A 21,846-nucleotide genomic window follows, 5' to 3' on the forward strand; every position below is an offset into this window, starting at 1 on the left:
ATATATATATGAATAGAATGTGGGCTTCTTTTTAGTTTGCTTTTACATTCCCCACTAAACTGGATGTTATCCATCCCATCATGCTCTCCATTTCATCCAGATGATGTCAATCCCATCTCACTTCCTCTCTGACAGTGACCTAAAATAATTGAGGGAGCTTAGACATCAACAGCGCCTGACATTTCTGGGTCGGTGCTGAGGCAGATTCACAAAGTATATGGCCCCCAACCTAAAAAGCCTCAAGTGGCAGAGACAGCACAGCAACAGAGAGAAGGGAGAGCCAATAAATGCTTGACTTTGGCTCCAACGACACACCAACATCGTCACCAGAGTGACGCTGTGAGTGTGCACCAGTTTCTTTATATCAGAAAATAAATAAACAGACACCCTTTTCACACTATAGAGAGCCTGGGTGGTGTGAAAGCATCACTGTGTCACAGCATGATCACAAGAGAGCGTTTTTAACACGTGGCCATTGATATGGCTACTCACACAGCGGTGGTTTGTAGGGACTGTGCAGGCAGCCATCTAGTTATAGATGAATGTAGGCCACCGAGATGCAAGCCTGCATGTTTCACATGTCTGCTGATGATGAAGGGCTGCAATTATTCACTGAGCTCCATTCAAAGTCAATGATTTATGGGTTACATGACTGATACATGTTCCCTAGCTACGGGAAAGGTGGATAGTAATGCTCCACAGGATGTCTTAAGCAGCTTGGTAATAGTTAGAGATTTATATTACATATATTTAAAAGATGAGGTTTCCTTCCAGAAGGAACGATCCTTAGCAATGGGTCTTGCAGTGTATGCCATTGACAGCAGCTAAAACAAATGCCTTCCGTCTTAGAATCACAACAACACATTTAAGTATAGAAATATCGGAATCCAAGCGAAAGTAAATACAAATTCCATAAATCACGATTAGGTCACTTAACTCACTGATTGGCAAAGACACACTGAGTCCTTACAGGGCATAAAAGGCAAATGATACTGGTCTACTTCGTCAGGGCTGATTACATTTATCTCGCCGATAAAATCACATCGACAACACTACAGTCCCACTAACAACATCAGTGTATCGATCCGCATTGGGACTCTGTGTCGCTTTATGCGACAGCTGGTAGCAGACAATGCAGTCTGGCCCCAAACACAACACTATACAATGGCCACGTTTCTCCGTCGGAAACAAAAACTAGGGCGGATGTAACGTTAGCCGACAGACACACAGCTCCACACGGTATGCTATCACCGACACAGTAATGACATTGTCAATCTGAGTTGTACACTTATAATCGTACAAAACACTGTAGGGGTTGCGTTTACGTGCTGTGAATCGAATAGCTCAACATAAACGTTCAACAAATTGCTGTTAGCCAGACAGTGAATGGCACAGATCAGTGGGGAGCTGGTGATACACAAGCGTTTTCGGTTTGCGGGCGGCGGCAGTCAAGGCTGTACCGTTATTACCGTTGGCTAGCTAGCTAGATATTCAGAAAGAATAACGTTAGTATCAAAACAGGCTGTGCTGTCTTTACCTTTTTGATCTTTTCATCATGGCCCCGGTCACAAAACTAGTTTTGTAGCTCGGCAACACGGTCCAATAGTAGTTTTGGTCAGACATGGTGATGGTGTTGACCGATAAATCCAATCCAGATATGAGAAAGTGTATCCTTGTTAAAGTGGGAGCATCATGGTATACAGTCTCTCTTAAAGAGTTGTTATTGGTTGCGGTTAGGCCAGTACGCAGCGTCCGACGGCAGAAACTCCATTTAGCTTCGGTTCAAACTGACAACAGACCCACGGCACCAGACAGCACGGTGATGATAAGCGACTGCTACGGACATGTCCGCTCTTCTCCTTCTCCCTATTTCCAGCAAAATGTTCGAAACAGTCCGTCTACTGCGGGTTGTGGCATTATCTGGTGATATCTTCCCCAAGATGTAGCTAAAGAGTGATACAAACTTTCCAACAGCACAAGCAACGCCGCACTGCGCAGTCGCGCCAGCTCGTACCGAACGGAGGAGGGACTAATGATGCCTTCAAGCACTCTCGGAAATATTGGGTTAACGACTCGAATACAAACAAACCGCACAGAGAAAAATAGAAATCGTGTTCGTGAAACTTCTTGGGACGTTTTCAGGTAGTTTTTCCATTCTCAATGGATCGTCACAAAACTGAAAACAGGGATGTTTTTCTAAACTCGTGAAAAGTTGACTTCTTAGAGATCCAACAAACAAACATATGATTCTATTATAGATATGATGCTTTAATGTGGATTAAACTACCCAACAGTATGTAAAAGGAGTTAAAATTAGCACAATATTAAACATCTGCAGCAGTACAATTTAACATATAAGTTAATGCAGCGGGAATATTAATGCAAACACTGACATGGGACATTTTACTGCACAAAATACTTCTGTATGCTACCTTAATTAGGGATAAGTGCATTTTGATGTATATACTAACATACTTTTAGTTAGGTAAGGTTTTGAATCCACCACTGCAGCAGGATAGGTAGGTAGGTCAGATGTCCCGCCCCCCAGCAATGTTTTCCAGCTCCTCCTGGAGGACCCCAAGGCACTCCCAAACCAGATGGAAATATCATCTCTCCAGCTTGTTCTGGTTCTTCTAACAGTTGGACATGCCGGGTAACCTCCAAAGGAAAATATCTAGGAGGCATTCTTATCAGATGTCCAAACCACCTCAACTGGCTACTTTTAATGTTAGGAAGCGGCAGCTCTATTCAAAGTCAAGCCAACAGAAACACATCATCTGCAAAGAACAGAGAAGCAATTCTGAGGTCGCCAAACCGGACAATCTTCTTCCCCTGGCTTCCGAAAAACATACAAGAATTAAATCCCCCTTTCAATACCATGAACATAGTGCCACTCGGCCAGGCACGCCAAACACTTAAATATGCACTTCAATATTCAATGGAAAATACAGTGATTTCAAGTTGAAAAGCGAAAACAAAATACTTTCACCCAGGAAACACTTAACTAGTCATTTTGGTGCCTAAACTTAACTGTCATTGCCGCATGACGCTCACTTTTTCTGGCTAAACTTCACTACAATGGCCCCTGAAAGGACCGTCATTCGACGGCTAAACAACTGACTCTTGTAGTTGGCGTCCCGGAGCTCTGTAGCGGCTAAATACAAGTAGCAACTGCCGCTCAGATTTTATCGTTCTATTGCACTATAGACTGTTCACATTACAGCACTTTACTTATTTAAGGTACATAATGGTCTATTGGTGAAGTAGCATTGATGACTTTGAGGAGGAGGGTTCCATTTTGTCACAACCGGGGTTAAAACTAATCCAGCAGAGGCAAGGATATTAGACCAGAAAGGGGGAAATCCCACGCGGCCCCCTGAGCAATTCGCACCCTGCCTGCAAGGATGAAGAGCTGGCCCACTCTTCATGACCAGAACATAATCTGCATTGCTCCTTCTGGATCTAAGGTTAGACAATGTGTTGGAGTTTTTTTTTTCAAAAACAGGTCTATACTATATAATAATATATGCAGACCTTCAGGTAGTTTGATTACTTGCACATGTGTTTGGGAATGACTTGTGTGCTCAAGTCCAAATGTACACACACATCCCTTTTTTAAACTAAGTGACTACAAACAGGAGGTCAAAAGCCCACAGCTAATTTAACCACCTAGTGAGTTAATCCCTTAGATTACTACTAAACCTTTCCACAGACACACTACAAGTCCCTACTGAAATATTTCAGTGTTTTGTTTGTAGAGAAACCACTTGCCTTTATGAATCACATATTATTATTACACTAGTCTCGCATTGCCAGACCTATCTCCACAGAGCTGTGGAGTAAGGTCTGCCTACAACATACGTGCATTATGGGATAGGAGAAAAAAACACCTCAGTTGTTTCCATTTCTTTAAACCAATCACAATTTTCCTGGGCGGCGCCAAGCTCCAGACACAGCGACAGTGGCTCTGCAAATTAGTCTTGGGAAGGAACTTGTTTTGATGGAATATTAGCACCCCGCAAAAGCAAACTCCACATACAATATTAAGTGAAGTTAACTGTTCACACAATACAGGAACGTAAGCTATTTTAAATAGCTGGATACATAATTAAACCTCATTTACTCTTACCAGTCAGAATCAGAATCAAAAAGGGTATTATTGCCAAGTATGTTATTTAACACATACAAGGAATTTGTGTTGTTGGTGCACGTCACTCATTCTCTGCATGGAATATTGAACATATAAGTATAGGTATAAACAGCATAAGTACATGTGCACATTATGTATTAAATAGAAAAATAAAAATAAAGAGAAATAAAAAGAGCATTACAGTAGAGAGAGTACAGTGTTATGAAGAGCCGGGGGGGGAGGGAGTGTGGAGAGAGTCAGGGTAGGTTCTTGGGCTTGTTGATAAGGGTTGAAAAGCAGGATGTGAGCGGCACAAACATATTTAACTTTATAAAATATTTACATCTGTCGACTGTAATCTAGAATGTCCCATGATATTTCTCTGACTCACAGATGGTGAAACTACAGCCTGGTGTAATCACTTATCTGAAGACTGGGGGAAGTCCCTGAACAGGTTAGAGACAGTGAAGTGATTGATGTTTTTCTGACTGAGGCGCCTCCTATTTGAGGAGCAAATTCACAACTTCCTTCATGCTGTTCATGTGGGCCACTTGAAATCAGTGAAGGACTGGTAATCTGGAATTTGAGCAGATGCCAGAGGGACAGTGGGCCGTTTGGGCCGGCCAATCAGAAGCTGCATGATTGTCACAGCCATGCGACCCCTTAATTGTAAACAGCACACCATATCTTTTCTCTTGGCCCCCTTTCAAGCCTTGTTATTAATTTTCTTTCAAATCCTTCACACCTATCAGTATAGTAATCTGATCAGTATTTATGCCACATATGAGTCTCTCAATACCACAGTCATGGTTACCTTTAACAGTCTAACAGATATCCAGTTTAATTATACACCCATGCTCTACTGTGGTTAAAGTCATTTTTTATTATCAATACAATGGTTTCCGCTGTTATCACATCAAAGATTTGTATCTCTATCTCTGCTCTCCCTCTCTAAACCTGAGTGGTGAGACATTGCGGACTTTCAGGCAATCCATGTTAACATCTTGAAAAGTTCTTGTTTATCAGGAAAGTGTCAATTAAATGTGCAATGGTGTGACATATGGTTTGCATGCACAGTAAAGCTGATAAGTGACAGGCACCCGTTTGTCTGGTTTGAGGAGGAGAAAGGGAGCCAGAGGGAGGAGGAGAGAGAAAATGAGAGAGCACATAATAATTCAATTGATCATACTTACACATTTCCCCTGCGCGGAAGACTCAGTTCTTTCTAGAAAAGAAGATGGGAAACACAGAAATGTAAATATCTTCTTAAATAATTCCTTTTTCCATGTTTTTTTTTATGCTGATATTGGTTTGAAATCAGCTATTGCTGTTTGAGCAGAGTTTTTTTGTTTTACTATTTGGCTTAAAGCTCCCATGGTGTGAAAATTTGCAGTTTATTTTTTAACATTCATATAAGTTTCCCCAGCCTGCCTGTGGTTCCCCAGTGGCTAGAAATGGTGATGTAAACCAAGTCGTGGGTATCCTGCTATGCCTTTGAGAAAATGAAAGCTCAGATGGGCTGATCTGTAATCTTGCTCCTTATGACCTCATAAGGGGCAAGGACAAGGTTAACTAACCTTTCTCTGCTTTGCCCGCCCAGAGAATTTGGCCCACCCATGAGAGAGAGACATCATGGCTTTCATACGAGCAAAGTGGCAGTTGGTCAAGGCCACACCCCCAGTCTCCACCTTGCCCCCCCTTCTCCTCCTAAAGAGCTACAGACTCAGAGATGGCACATACTAAGGACAGCTCATTGTGGGTCTGGCTCTAGTGGCTGTAATTCTGGACCAAAGCTGAATTTTGGGAAAGAGAATTCAGATACAGTATTAGGGGACCACTAAGGTCTATATAAAAGAGACTTTAGATACAGTATTAGGGGACCGGTAAGGTCTATATAAAAGAGATTTCAGATACAGTATTAGGGGACCACTAAGGTCTATATAAAATAGACTTTAGATACAGTATTAGGGGACCACTAAGGTCTATATAAAGGAGGCTTCAGATATGGTATTAGGGGACCAGTAAAGTCTATATAAAAGCTTCCAAAGAGCACTTTGTATGTTTCTGCTGTTATGAAAGCACACTGCTCAGAATAAACAGGGAGGAATGTGAAGTTTCTTTGCTGTCATAATAGGCACCTATAACAATCATTAAAAAATGTATGTAACAGCATTTATTCAGATTCCCCTACAATGTTTTCCCTTCTCTGTCACTCCAACACATCTTCTTCTTAATGCAGTGTGCATCTTATTAGCTGCAGTATGACCTAGTTTCTTGCATGACAAGTGGTTCTTCCAGAAATTTAACAGCAATGATACAAATCCTGACTAACCCATGGTTACTGTGTTTGAGCTCAGGCAACTGCAACACTATATTCTTGCCCATTATGATTCGAAGGGTGGCAAAAAGTTATTCTGAGGCTACATTCACTGATTTTATCCTCTCCATTTTTTTTAAAGACAGGTCTCGGAAAGTGACTGGTTGATGTAAGCCACATAGAAAAACAAGGTGGGTAAAAGCATACATTCAACAAAGACATTTCTGCTGAGATCTCTTTTAAATTATTGTACTTTGACCTTAATAACTAATCAGAACATATCAATTGGGCCTAACATCCAGTATGTTGTGTATTTTTTCAAGGGGGACTAATTTCAACATAACATCATTATCATTATAATGACAGGGCTGCACTTAAATTTAAATTGCAGATTCATTTCAGGCGGAAAAATAAGTGAATGGGAACACCCAGTTTGAGTCTTTCATCACAATCCCACCTCCTCCATAACACACCAGGGGTAGAAACAATACAGCTTTCACTACTTTATTTATGCAGAAAATATACACATGAATGAACAAAAGGGAGGGAAAACAAATCATTATTGTTACTCTGGACATTCCATATAGTAATAAACATGGCAACCAGGAGAAGATTAAAGGGATGTTTCTGCCATTCATGCACCCTTGGGTTTTAAGCTCCTATCACCAAGGCAACCAGCTTCACACAAGTACCAGTTGGCAGCTCCAAAATAAACACATAAGACCCACATTCATTAATTGCATCATGAGCTACTATTCATCATGGGGCCACCACCTGTTTTAATGAATAGACAGATAGTATATATTTCCAAGATGTCTTAAAGGCTAATCAAAATTGCATTAGTAGAAAATGAACTGAAATCCAGCTCGCATCTTCGCCAACTGCTCATTATCATCATCATCATCATCATCATCATCATCATCATCATCATCATCATCCTTATCACCATATCACCCCACCGACAGTCTTTATTTACCTGTAGACCGCGGCGTCTCAGGATATTGGGCTCATCCATTATTGAAGACAATAAAAAGCCCAAAGCGCATCTCCGATCAGTCAGCCCATACTGCGCTCTGTCCTCTCCATGGAGCATGAATACAGTCCTCCTCGCTCCTGCTGCTTCTGCTTCACAACCAACGCCTCCTCATTCCCGGAGAGAGCTGCACAACCAGCCCCGAAAACGCGTTAACCTCAGTCAGCTGATCACCTGACCAGGAGGGGAGGGGAGGGGCGCGAGGAGGCGGTGGGGTCAGGGTTGGTTATCCTCCGCCGAGTACTGAAGTGAGAAGGCGTGTTGACCCCACCCTCCTGTTGATATTCTGTGATCATTTGTCAAATTAGCATCACAGAGGCTCTAACAACTCCTAACAACTCAGAAAACACTGGCATGACAGCTTGCACACACATTTTTAACATTTGTAATATGAGAAATATTTTGCATGTTGCCCATGTTATTATTTTATATATACATACATATATTTATTTTGTGTGTTTTCTGCTATGGACCTATTTGTGAGCCTGAATAAAGATAATAAATGCAAACTACTGGTTTTACTGGGTGTAAGGGACATTTTTCAGACCATCGAAACTAATTGCCTACACAGAAATTCTCTCACTCCCTCATCATTTCATGTTCTCCCCATACTCTGTCTCTGTTTTGGCAAAGCTCAAGCCTCTGGGATACATAACCAGAAGTGGAGCCAGATGTTGTAAACATTCAGGGGAAGAGGGGTTAGGGACATGCTCCCCCGTGGAGATTCCTCCCCCCCTTTAAGAAACTCTTAGGTTCTGAACCCAAACGCAGACCAGGACAAGGTAGCAGGTAAAAAAGTTAAGTATTTGTTTTATTGCAACTGGAAAGGGAATGCCCGACGTGTGAGTCTGGGTGATGGAGTGCTGATGGTGGGGACGAACGTGTCGGGAGGCGAGTACTGGTGGAATGGGGTCTTGATGGAACAACGTGTTTGATGGTTCTTGTTGCCAGGCAAGAGTGAAGGGAATTCCAGGGTAAATGTAGCCTACTGCAGACAGAGGAACAGGAACCAGTTAAGCAAACATGCATGAATGACAAATCACCAGCGACTGACAAGCGAACAATTGAGGCTGACACACAAGCACAACATGCAAGTGTTGGCTAACAATCCTTCAGGGAATGGATGTCAGGTGACAGCTTAAATAGTGTTGTAATGATGATCATCAGGACCAGGTGTGTAGATTGAGATGAGGAACAGGTTCACTTTGGTCTATTTACATTTTGTCATACTGTTTAAGCACTTGCACATTTTTTGTTTGTATATATTCAAATATTTGTTCTTGTATTACAGTATATCCTATTATTATTTCATGTATATTGTATGTATGTGTATTGGCCTAGTATTTCATTTATATTTATATTATTTGCTGTGTGATGGATTTTTCTGCCGCAACAATTTAATTTCCCATTTTATTGGATCAATATCTATCTATCTATCTATCTATCTATCTATCTATCAACACATCTACAGCAGCTATTTGCACTTCCTTTTCCCAAGCCATTTGATAAGGAAATGCCTTAAAATCTGCACATTGTTTGAGGAAAACATGGTAGTCCTCCTCTAGAGCATTCTTCCTATTTTGAATCTAACTGTTCTATAACTGTTTAACTTGAGCCCGCTAATGCTTCTGAACAAAGCTGACAGCAAAGTCAGCTTAAAAGATTCAGGGCTTTTGAGACAACATTTGGTGCTGGAGCCCCATAAATCCTCCCTTTGTTCTGCCATTGTTCTTAAGAAACCCTTATGGTCACCATGATGTTGCATCATTTAGCAATAATCTGCAATTGTAAGTAAACCCTCCAGAAACACATGCAACCCACTAGTCGCCTTTTGTTTTTGTACATGCAGTTCATCTACTTTCCCTCATCATGTGAACTAACACTGTGCCTGTGTGGTGGAAAAACAGAGAGGATGCAGGACAAATGTGCTTTGAAGTCACGCTGAATAGCAGTGATTGATCAGTCACCCAGCGGTACCATGATGTGTTTGTTTTCCATACACAACAATGGGTAGACTCTTGTCCTGGGATGTCACTTGTCCATTTTTGTGTGCCAGAGAGACATGAATCCTTCATTGTTCTCTTGTGACGTTCACTGTTTATCCTAAACTGACAAAACTGAGTGTTGGAAATTAAACGTCTGCGGAGCAAATATATCTACCCAAACAACCTAATTGCTATTCAAGATCTGTTCCAAGGGACCACTTTGCATAAATGCATGTTTGACCTATTGGATCTTGGGGTATTTGGGCAGAAAATGATGCTCTAATAATATAATACTGTGTCTTTTTCTGTCTTTTGTGATTGCTTCATGTACAACAGACCTTGGCGTTGCCTGGTTTGGATTTGCTGGATCACTTCCCTCTAGAAGTATCACTTAAATGTGAATTGGAAATCTCTTTATCTTTATATGGTTGCAGAGTTGTGCCCATAGGCCCAGTCAAGTGTGTTCTAAATGTGAGCAGTGTATTAAAAATTGTATCATGTATTTTGAAAGATTGAAGATATCATTGATCAATTCACAATTTGTTTTCCCACGTTTAAAATTTGGCGTTCTTAACCGATAAAGGACAGTGTGTGTTGTGTGGTGCCACACAAGTTTTAATTTCAAATCTTGTTGAAGACTCAGGCTGTTTATGGATACGGCTGGAGTCTGCAATTACAGAGACAATCAAGCAATTCTGTGTTTAGCCATTCGTTTCCTGCCATATTTCTGTCTTAATGTATCTTTCTTTATAATGACTTTACTGTTGCAGATCACGCCGTTATCTTTTCTCAACACCAAACAGGATTAGAGTTACAATCAGTTTCACACAATGAAGAGATTTTGCGAGAGTTCCACCCAGGTGACAAAAAAATGTTTCTACTGTACTGCAGTCACACTTTGCCGTCACAGAAGTACAAAAGGTACAATGCGGGGTCAGCATTGTACTGTTACTGCTAGTGGATTTGTTATAGACAGACATTATCACAAACTAAGACAACGTTCTTTAAATTAAATGTCTAGAAACATCCAGATGTTATTCTTTACCTGATTGACTGATGATGGAGTTTGGAGCTACAAAAGGACAGACTGGGGACTTTCCTTTTGGTCTTGTTCTCCATGTGATCCAGCATGGGTCATCTTTAAATTGTCCATGCTCGTAAGTGAAACCAGCCAGGCGTGAAAGTCAGCTCTTCCTCTTTTCACTGCCCTCTTTTTTACAGTCGTTTGTTCCTGCTTTGTTTTCTCTGATCTGAACCACTTTCATTACAAGGCTGAAAGGTGGAAATGTGAGTTCAGCAATTTATGGATTTTGGGATTGAATAATTCCAACAACTGGAAGTACAGAATAAAATTAAACAGACATAATATAGTAAAAATAACATCATGAATGACACCAAATCTCAAATATCAAGGTAACTAGTGTTTAAAATGAAATCTCAAATATCAAGGTAACTAGTGTTTAAAATGACTATCATCCACAAAAGTTTGGCACAGTGATTGTTTTTTAGTTGGGGGAGGGGGTTAAATCACAAACCTGGTCATTTCTACCAGAGCTGCTTAAAAATGCTGAGAAGCAATTGCCTTTAATTTATTTCCTGCAAAAAAATGGATTTCCTTTTACATGCTGCCTTGTGAGATTAATATACTCCTTCTGACTTCATTTAAAGATGTACTTAGCCAATTGATGTCTGTATTTTAGCTTTAGGGCCACTAGAGGACACAATGGAGCTATTTGTCTATTAACGTTAACCGTGTGGAGAGGATACTAACAGGTCCTCTGCCCTGTGCACCTTGGGAATGGTTCAGTACCTTGGCACTCTCAGTGCTGTGTGATTAAAGGTAATGGTAAAACAAAATAACATGAATTAATGAATGATCATTGTAGAATGGCAGTTTACTTTCTCCACCAGCTGATTTGCCATTAACTCATTCATCTATATATAGGAAAACCTCTCTTGGCCAGACATCCTTCTCAGATACGGGGGCTAAGCAGCATGGTGGCCCAATGGTTGGAACTGTGGTTCACATCAAGAAGGTTCTGGGTTTGAATCCAGGTCATTCCGGGCCTTTCTTTGAGGAGTTTGTATGCTCCTGCCATGTTTGTGTGGGTTTCATACAGGTGCTCTGGTTTCCCCCCACGATCAAAAAACAAGTACTAGGTTCTCCAGTCAGTGCCCTTGAGCAAGGCTCTGGCTCAGATTTGGTCCCGGGGGCTGCTCCCTTGAGGGATGGCTTAAAATGCAGAGAAGGAATTTTGACAATGAAGTACCTTTAAAGCATGGAAAAAGCTTTCCATTGAGCTCAAAGCAACACAAAACTCTAAGTTTTTTAAAATGAAACTGAAGAAGTGTTTTCACTGATAATCAGACATGTAGTCACAGGGGTGGGGGGTTAAGAGATGACACAGGTGTGTGTGCTTTGTAGGTTCATGCGCTTGTATATGTTTTCAATGTAACTATGTTTCAAGAGACAGGCATTGGAAAAGAGCCATGGCTATGAATGCTGTGATGCTGTACATTGGAGATTTGTCGTTCAAGTGTCTATGTGGTATAGTAGCATCACATCTCTGCCTAGTGAATAAACATGAAAGGAAAATGAAATATTGGGATATAGTCAAAATAGAACAAATATGTAAATAATACTGTCAAACCCTTGAGTGGTGTAATTTCTAACTTTATCCGCCGTAACCGATTCATACAAAGTTACGCTAATCGTTAAGCCTCGTCACAAATTTTACATCTGAGTTGTGAGAAATTCAATCCCCCATCTCTTTCCCACATTTCCTGTCTATCCACTGTTACTTTCAAATAAAGATTTTTTTTTTCTAAAGAAGAAAGGTAAAACGAGAAAAAGCAATAATAAAAATGATTTCACTTTCCATTGTATTCTATCCTGTCATATCCTGTCACAATGTGCTGTCATTGTGATCTTTCTGATCTGATGTTAAGTTCATAACAGCCAGCGCCTCTGTCTGTCTAGTACCAGGGTGCATGATGAAATTCACTGTCATTATTCAGAGACTTCTCTTTCTCATGATATCAAAACAAGTCAGAGTTTTTTTTGCTCTCCTTCCCACCGACGTGACGAAACATATGAAAAGAGAAGGAGAAAGACAGTTTAAACAGTTTGCATGAGTCACTTTACACCTTTCACACACTTTCAAGTTGCAATGTAGACTCCCCTGGAAAAGCACATGACTGCTTCATCACCTCAGTGACTCAGTTCTCAGAACTTCACACACATCATTCTTTGGTAACTTCTTTATATGCTCAAATCCTGTCCTGGCACAATTTAAACTTTACTTGAAGGCATCTGCATAAGAGTGACATGACACTGTCATGAACGCATCATAAACATCATAAACAAGTCATAAACTTTATGACAAGTAAGTTCTTTTAGTAAGTGTCATTCAGTTTAGTCATGACAAGTTATGGTTTGGGTTAGGGTTAAGGTTAGGGTTCATGTGTCACGTGTCATGTCATGTGCTCATGACAGTGTCATGAGCCTCTTATGTAGATACCTTCAGGTAAATTGTATTCTTCATGTAGTGACAGGTGCAAAACCCTCTAAAAGCTCTGGTTCTTAAACATTTTGGCTTTTGACCCATTATGTCATGAACGTCCTCTTCATAACTCATATTTTTCAGCATTAGTATGCCCAAGCTATGTTAATGGTAAATTGAAGAAGGCACAAAAGCAAAGTTTTGAATGTTTATTAAAATATATAAACAATCTGTCTAGTGGCTGTCGCAGCTGGTGTTGATTGGAGGCCGGCCCTGTTAAGGCTTTCCATAAAGGACAATATTCTTCATTTTGTGACCGGTGCAAGACCTTCTAAAGCTCTGGTTCTTAAAGGTCCCATGGCATGAAAATCTCACTTTATGAGTTTTTTTTAACATTAACATGATTTCCCCCGGCCTGCCAATGGGTCCCCCAGTGGCTAGAAATGGTAGGTGCATGTAATTGTGGGATGCAGGCAAAGTTGCAGTTGGTCAAGGCCACACCCCCAGCCTCCACCTTCCCCCCCCCCCTCCCTCTTCCTCAAATGCTACAGACTCTGAAATGGCACACACTAAGTAAAGCTCATTGTGGGACTGGCTCTAGTGGCTGTAATTCTGGACCAAGGCTGAATTTTGGGAAAGAGACTTCAGATACAGTATTAGGGGTCCACTAAGGTCTATATAAAAGAGATTACAGATACAGTATGAAGGGACCACTAAGGTCTATATAAAAGATACTTCAGATATGGTATTAGGGTACCACTGAGGTCTATATAAAAGCATCCAAAAGCACATGTCATGGGAACTTTAACTATTTATGCGTGTGATCTGTTGTTTTACCCCCTATCAAAGGCTACTTATGCAGTCTGTCTGAGCTGTGAGAGGTTCCAACAAAGAGTAATGTTTCCTTCTCAATTTGTTTCATTAAGTGCCTAAAGAGGAAGTATCTAGCATTTCAGCAATCTACCAATCATTTTGTGCAATACCCCTACACACATTACAGGAGCTTGAAATCATGACATTTTGACGGTAATGTCATTCAAATTTGCATAATCCATTATACAGTATGTTTTACGGGTGTGTGGCAATCATTTTATTGTTTCATTATATTATCATACGGACATTTTCAATAAAATCTAATCTTCATCAGTCAGCAATCGCTTCTACAGTTAGGGAATGCCCTTATGGAGAAAGAATAGGGTCAATGACACAGACACCCATGTATTAGGGCAGGGAAACTACGGTTGTTACAGTAAGTGGTGCACTAACCCTTGTTACTGATAGAAGTGAGGACTTTCACATGCTCATGACACAGTTGTAGCCTATCTTTAGCTCTTTAGTCCGTCCCAACAATTGCAACAAACAAAGAGCAGGCATGTTGCACTCTGTTTATATCACAAAGAGAGCTGGCTGTGTTTATTGTATGTTGTCACAGACGGCTAACAGAAATGTACATGGCAAGGCTGGACTGTTCTTATAGTGGCTTGTGGTCTTTGGCAGGAAGTTACTCCATAGCATTTGGAGATGGTCCTTCCCACGTTTCATTGTCTTGTCAGAGAGTGAACAAGACTCCAAATGCCTCTTTGGTCTGGACCTGTTCCTGACCTCTGACCAGAGAGACAGCCTTGTATGGATCAATGAACTAACACGTTATCATTGTTGACCCTGGCGGAGCCAATGTAATTCTCAATTATCTGCCTCCTCAGAGCTAGTAAGTGACACATGACAATGTGGTGAAGTAGAATGCAGAGGTGTTAACCATGTACTCGTGACAAAACCAAATCTCATCCAGAAATCTTTATTGTATTTATTGTACCTTTATTGTATGTCTCTCCTATGTGTCTACCCTCTAATTGATGTGCTAATGAAACTGGAAAAAAGCTGTAAATGTTGACATTAAAGGCACAGATTTCCAATATTGTAAGTCACAAGCTGTTAACACATACTATGCTGAAAAATGTTGCCACATCATGACATATGGCCCTAGCTGAGCCCATCAAAGGCTCACCTGACTAACCAGGGGTGTGGCAACATAGAAGCTCTATAAATATAAGCATGTCAAGAATTTCATTCATAACATGGACAAACCCCATCCACTGAGCTGCAGCACTCTCAAACCAGACTTACTTGGCAGACTCATCATGCTCAGACCACGCACACTTCAGCAGCTCATCTCCTGCATGCTGTTGCTCCTCGCCTCCCTCTCCAGCTCAGGGGAGAGCCGGCCTCACGTGGCCCACCAAGGCATCTACCAAGGCACACCTGATGTGGGCATAACAGACAGCCAGAGGGTCCTGCTTCTGGAGGCGGTGAAGACGGGGATCCTCGCCTCGTTGGGTTTGGACCGGGAGCCCAGGCTAACTCAAAATGCCTCGCAGGAAGAGCTCACAAAGATGTATCAGCTCTACAGGGAAAAACAGAGAGAGATGAGAGGAAATTCCAGCCAGCCGATGAGGGAAACCTGGCAATCCACCATGTCTACCGTGCTCTTTCCAGCTACAGGTGAGATATTTTTTAGACAGGGAGACATCACGAAGACACGCAGGCCTAATTTTACCACTGTCATGCTTTAATGACTGATGTGAAAAGCCAGTGTGGAACGTTTGAGTGGGAGTAGGAAAGAACGTTACATGACAAGATCCTGCAGTGTTTACCTCTGCAGAGGCAGACAAAAGCCTTTGTGCCATTGTGGTTGTAAATAACTTTTCTCCCTGGAATTTATCTGTGCAGAGTTTAAACATATGCAAAGGGTTGAGAATAACATCAAACAGTCCCGTAAACAAAGCCAACACATTCCTACAAGCTTTTAGAAATCATAAGCATGACAGACACACCTTTTACTTGATGTTACACTTTAAACATGTTTTTATCAGTCAATGTCATCAATGATAAGCAAAATGATGACTTGAGAGCATTGGAATTCAAATTGAAAGTTCATGATTTTTAATACATTTTCTTTGTTTTTCCGCCCTCAGTCATTTCAGTTCCCTACTTGGTTAAATCATTGTAGGATGTTGCCAACTTGGGTTCTAAGTAAGCTTTTTTTCATGTTTTAGTGGAGCCAACGAAAGTGGTTTGGAGGGGAGCACACCCACAACGCATGCATTGGTACAGAGCTGTTTTCCACAAGAACCCCAATATCCAGACTGAACTGACACTAGCTCGGGCTGAGCTTAAGATTTCCAGGCAGATTTTAAATAAACCCACCTCATTTCAGCCTGAGGTAAGACCAGAAATTAAAGTTAAGGTCAACCGATTGAAACCAATGAACTCTGCTGCATGGACACACTCTCCAGTGAGTGCCAATGCATCACACACTCAATATGTGGTGCTGGACATCAGTCCTGAGGTGGAGAGGTGGATGAGGACTAATGGTGGAGAGGAACTATTGGTGGATGTTGGAACAGTTGTGGGGGACAAAAATGCCATCAAGGCAAACCCAAACATTTCCCTGGAGTTAGGCCTCACACTGCCCAAACCACCCAGGAAGACAAGGCTGCCTCGCTCTAACAAGGAGGACGTGTGCGATGAGCGAGGATGGTGCTGCCGGAAGTCTGTCACTGTGTCCTTTAAAGACATTGGCTGGGCGGACTGGGTGGTGGCCCCAACTGAGTACACAATGCATTTCTGTGACGGCACCTGCCCCCACAACTACAAGCCTGCAAGCATGCACACACAGGTGAAGTCGCGGCTGCATCAGATTACCAAAGGAGGGTCACCTCGCCCCTGTTGTGTGCCGGCCGCCTATGAGCCCATGGTCCTCATGCACTATGACAGTAGGGGAAAGTTGAAGCTGACTCCTTTCGATGACTTGATTGTCAGTAAATGTCACTGTGCCTGAGGAACTGTGCTTTTGTTATTTATTTATTTTTTTCAACCTTTGGATGAGCCACTAAAGTAAATGCTACATGCTGAGTATGTTCTCAAAGGATCATGTATCATAACTGCATAAATACGTGTTTTTCACTGGCTAACTAAATGAAAATTGCAACTTTATTTTGAAGAAAAACACATTATTGCTGCACACTGTTTTGTATTGTATTGTGGATCAAGCAGAGGATCTTATCATTCATAATTTTATTTATTTACCGTTCTATTTATGGTCCAAAAGAAGTTTTTGTTTTATTACTGTACAGTATATTTTAGTACCATTTAATGTTATTATATTATTATTATTATTCACTTCTTTATTTGAAGCACTGTATTGTTTAAAGCGGTACATGGTTTAGATGTATTGTTTGTCGTCTGACACATTTCAATAATTATATGACCTAAATAAATGTTCTGACATATTCACACTGAACTGTTGCACTTGAATATATCAACATGTACATTTCATAATAAACACAACAGCATAATGTGTTCTCATATGTATAATTCATCCAAAGAGATACTATCACCCGCCGTGGATCACAAAGGCCACGGTGTGCCAGATATGTCAGCATATAAAGATATGATAACGTCTATCTGCCGTTGTTGACCTTGGCCTTGACCGGGTAGTTAAGGAACCAACGTAAACCAATCACTAGTATCGTTTAAAAAGACAAAAGAGTACAAAAGCATTTTGCTGTGTAATCTCCAGACTGCTCAGATTGCATATCAATGACGATACTGTTAATACATTTTCATTATAGATTATCAAAGCTTGGGATATTTACTTTCAAGTGCTCTTGAGATAAAGTATTATAAAACAGAACAAACGGTTATGGGAGATATTGTAATGCTACTGAGCAGAACGGACCCAAGAGCTAGGCTCAATCTCATAAAAAATGTTTTTTTTTAAACTCAGCAGGGAAATGAGTGAGGAGCTGGGGAAGTGGCGAGGCGGACGCCAGGAGCTGATAGAGAACTGAAAAACTCGGGGAGTGATGGCGAGGGCCACGAGGACTGGGAGTAGTACGACAGGGGACAGAGGGGAGGAAGGAGTCAAGAAAGTCCAAGAAGGAGACACTGGAGACCGGGAAGCTGAAGGGATGTGGAGAGAAGGCCGGAAGCAATGGCCGAAGCAGAATGGAGCAGGGGGCCGTGAGGGAGGGGGGGGGGGGGGGGGGGGGGGGGGGGGGGGCTGGTGGGTTAAGCCAGCTGACTGGAGACTGGAGGATGGCAGAGGTAAAGACTGGCAGGCAGGTGCGTAGGTGATGAGAAACTGACCGGAGGATGCAGTGGAAAAACAAAAAGACGAGAAAAAGTTATTCAATGAAAATAAGAGCTGATTAGTGGAAGTTAAAACATGGCAAAGTGCAATTTAAGGGTTAGGTAACAAACAGTGCACAGTGTTGAAGTGTGATATTATGACATTAAGTGTGATATTCCAGTAAGTGAGTCAACTGAAGTGAACTGAATATGAGCATGTGTTGTTGTGCAATCAATAAAGTAGATGTATTAAAGAGTGGGGCGTATTGAGTGGCCCTGGACGACTGAATAAATAGGGAGATGAATAAACAGGCGATTAATCTGAGCTGCAGACACAAATGCTAACTGTAATTACTTTTCTTAAGGTATAAATTCAGACCTGTGCCCAGAAACAGCTCACTCGCCTCTTTGTTTTTATCCTGTTACTCTTTGTTTTAGGGATGACATCCTCAGTTGCTACACAACTGTGGGTGGATGTAAAGGTCTTCAATCTTAGATTCTGAAAGGTCCGGAGTTGCAGTACCACCCAAAGTATACAAGTATAAAAGAATAAGGGACAGTATTTATCAAGGACCTTCTGTGTGTATAATCTAAGATAGACAGCATGAACTCATTAACCTCTGGTATTTGGCTTTCTCTTGGTTTTAATTCTCACGTATAGCCTTCCCACAAAACTATTACTGAATTTAATTCCAGAATGACAAAAATGTTGGCAAAGAGTGAGTCCAGTTCTGTAGACTTCCCTGCGAGTCTCTTGTCTCTGGCCGCCCAGAAAAGCACCAATCACACCTCTGCATTTGGACAAAGCCTGACGTCTTTCTCTCTCCCCAGAAGATCTTTTTTTTCTCATCTATGCGGAGGGTTTTCGCATCCTCTCTGTGTCTCTTGACCACAAAACCCACAACGTGCTTGTTGAATGTGTTTGTGTGCAAGAGCATGCAATTGCTTTTGGCAGACCCATGTGAATTTTAGAGTATGTCTTGTCTGGATTTGCAGTATTTCACGGAAAGTCATTTTTCATTTTTGTCTGTTCTTGTCTATTTTTTCTAAAGACACAGAACAGGTGGCTATTAGCTAAACTATTTAAAATAGGAAACATCATAGTTCAAATTTAAAATACAATTGCAAAACTTCTCTTAATAATATGGCCCAAACCCATGTAGTAAAACCATCCAAACATGCACATGATACATTAACATCTTTTTTAAATGTAATAACAATTTATCTAAACCTTTCTATGGTGGCCATGCAGAGAAGAAATCAGTGATGCAGTGAACAGAGGCCTCCTATGACACACTGTGAGGCTGATGAAAATGTGCTAATGGAAAAGGTTTATTGACACATATTAAAGACCAATTGACAACGCAACCACACAAGTGGGAGAAAATGGTCCACACCTCTGCCCTTTAAAGGTCAGAGAACCATAAAAGTAAATGTTGGACTGTTGTCAAAAATGTAATACTTTGCAATAAAGTGTCCAATGTGATCTTAAATGAACCGTGCAAAAACAGATTGTAACAGAAAACACAACAGCCTTGGTGGACACCAATAAGATATATCCATAAAATATACTGTACGTGGGTGTACTCATATCAAGACACTACAGACACTGCGGTATTTGTCTTCGTCTACAGGTCCGCTGTGTCAAAAGCAGCAGTTTTGTGAAAAATTTAAATGCATATGCTGAGAATTGAATAGAGATGTGTCCTATAATAAATCTGGCACGATGTACACGTCTTCTTCCTGGCATTCTGGGAGGATGGACAGGTTACATGCCACATCATTGCTGTATATTGCATCATCTTGGGAATCACACTGCAAGTACACATCCTCTTCAGGTTCAGGGAGCGACCTGCACAGAAACAATGATACATCAAGTGTAGCCGATAATTAAAGCACTTTTTGTGATGTAAAAACCATTGTGACACAAGGTACGTATTATGTAAACTGTGTGGATTTCTCTTTCCCGGTTTCTAATCTTGCTCAGAGAAAAAACTCCAGCACTGAGTCATCAGCTGGCACGTTTGATTATTAGACTTTAAATCGTAGGAAACAACAGAAGAAGAGATTACTGTCACGAGACACCGGTGACCAAATTGTGTGCATATATTTAACAGGATTGTGCAACATGGGGAAATTTAAACCACACACACACACACACACACACACACACACACACACACACACACACACACACACACACACACTCACTTTCCATTATGCTATCTTTCTGGACAGCTGCAGTTTAAAAAATGTAATTTCAGCCTTTAACATTTCCTCTAAAAAGATGAGCTGCCTGTTAAGAAAACTCAAAAACTAACAGCATGAAAATAAAGAAGTACAAAGCACAGCTTACTTTCTCTTGTTCACTACAGGCCTGATTTGTACAGCAGTGCGAGCTGTCAAGTTTTCATAAATAGGCGCCTCTCCAGTTGACTGCTCTCTGTTCATATTGGTGTAGTGATTGGAATCCTCTTGTGATGTCTCTCTATAGTCCTCATTTTTTGGGCTTCTTGTTTGTCCAAACTGAAGCATATTCCTCATTTTTCTGTGGTATTTGTAGACGATTACACCAGCTACGATCACGACCAGTAGGAAGAAGAATGTCAGCCCAACAGCCAGACCTACTGGGGAGCTGGGGGCCAAACATGTGGCCGTGTCATTTCCAGGGACGCAATTGTTATCGATGATCATGATCTGAAAGCATGAAAGCCACAGAATGAAAGTGAGCGACCGCATGACATTGCTCAAGCTACTATGTGCTATATAGTCATTAGTAACAATTCACATTTCTGGATTATTCTTTTCAAAGGTGTTTAGTTATCTACTATTGTTTATTCATAATCAAAAAAGTCTCTGCACAACATCTAACATACACAGTTTGCTTCATGATAACAGTTATCCATTGAGTCTTATCACATACAAATTAGAAAAGGTTAAAAATAGGTTAAAAAGAAGAAAGGTTAAGTTACAAAGGTTCAAAGAAAAAGGTTTAAAATAATCAAATCAAATGATAAAACTTCACAAAGTTTTGTGTCAAAGTGTAGGTTAATGAAAGCAGTGAACGTACCATGCAAGACTCCAACGTTGTTAGAGTCGGTGTCTGAGTCTTGAGTGAAGTCGTTTGCAACAGTGAAGTTCCCTTTTTATTGAAATCATGGAACTGAACAATGAATTTGCCGAAACTAAAAGATTTCCTGTAAAAGCTCTTTCTTAAAATAGAAATCTGCTGATAGAAGCTAAAGGGATGTTTTATTAAACCATGTGACTCAATAGACATGTTTCCATATTTATCAGAGAACTGAAATAGTTCTAAGTGGAGCTTTTATGGATGTTTATGATCAAATAGTTGATTGTGAACAGGAAAACAAATTTTGGCTAAATTAGTAATTCTCATTTCTTACTATGGTTCAAACGTCTCATATTGACCCAAAACAGATTTACTTTATTAAGAGTTGTGTAATTACATTTGTTGTGTGTGTCATAGTTTCTTACATCATTATTGGATGTGATGTTAATGCTGGAAACTAATATTTTTTTAAAATATTGTTTTCCCAGCATGGGTGGCAGTAGCTCAGCCTGTATGGGAGTTTGGTTAGGAACCGGAGGGTCGCAGGTTCAACTCCCCGTATGGACCAAAGTACAGAGTGAGGATTGGTAGCTGCAGAGTTGCCAGTTCACCTCCGGCCAACTCCTTTTTAGCAAGGCACCGTACTGCTCAGGCCGCTGGTCCAGCACTGGCAGCCCAC

The 21,846-nt window shown here is 41.0% G+C and overlaps 3 protein-coding genes across 6 annotated transcripts in view; 1 reads left to right on the top strand and 2 right to left on the bottom strand.

Moving 5' to 3' along the window:
* The window catches only part of mast3a (microtubule associated serine/threonine kinase 3a), a 35,800-nt gene extending 28,256 nt beyond the window's left edge, over positions 1 to 7,544 (bottom strand). For 2 of the 4 annotated variants that reach the window (XM_034886772.1, XM_034886773.1), the window contains exons 1-2: positions 7,423 to 7,544; positions 5,323 to 5,354 (exon numbers count right to left, since the gene is read on the bottom strand). In XM_034886772.1, the coding sequence (XP_034742663.1) occupies positions 5,323 to 5,354; positions 7,423 to 7,539 (149 nt within the window). In that variant the 5' untranslated portion in view covers positions 7,540 to 7,544. Of the gene's footprint in view, positions 1 to 1,537; positions 2,003 to 5,322; positions 5,355 to 7,422 lie in introns of those variants that run through there. The other 2 variants (XM_034886775.1, XM_034886774.1) reach the window with 1 other exon arrangement.
* A 7,357-nt stretch (positions 7,545 to 14,901) lies between these two features.
* LOC117953650 (growth/differentiation factor 15) lies at positions 14,902 to 16,861 on the top strand. Its single transcript, XM_034886899.1, has 2 exons — positions 14,902 to 15,466; positions 16,021 to 16,861. Exons 1-2 carry the CDS (start codon positions 15,043 to 15,045, stop codon positions 16,803 to 16,805), a joined length of 1,209 nt encoding a protein of 402 aa, XP_034742790.1. The 5' UTR covers positions 14,902 to 15,042; the 3' UTR covers positions 16,806 to 16,861.
* Positions 16,862 to 19,630: 2,769 nt separating this feature from the next.
* On the bottom strand, positions 19,631 to 21,400 carry LOC117953670. The gene is made up of 3 exons (XM_034886926.1): positions 21,168 to 21,400; positions 20,454 to 20,794; positions 19,631 to 19,949 (listed from the first exon to the last, which is right to left on the bottom strand). The coding sequence occupies exons 1-3, from the start codon at positions 21,375 to 21,377 to the stop codon at positions 19,805 to 19,807; spliced, it is 696 nt and encodes a 231-aa protein (XP_034742817.1). The 5' UTR covers positions 21,378 to 21,400; the 3' UTR covers positions 19,631 to 19,804.
* Positions 21,401 to 21,846: the final 446 nt, after the last annotated feature.

This window comes from Etheostoma cragini, chromosome 12 (assembly GCF_013103735.1).
Source record: "Etheostoma cragini isolate CJK2018 chromosome 12, CSU_Ecrag_1.0, whole genome shotgun sequence".
NCBI lineage: Eukaryota > Metazoa > Chordata > Actinopteri > Perciformes > Percidae > Etheostoma > Etheostoma cragini.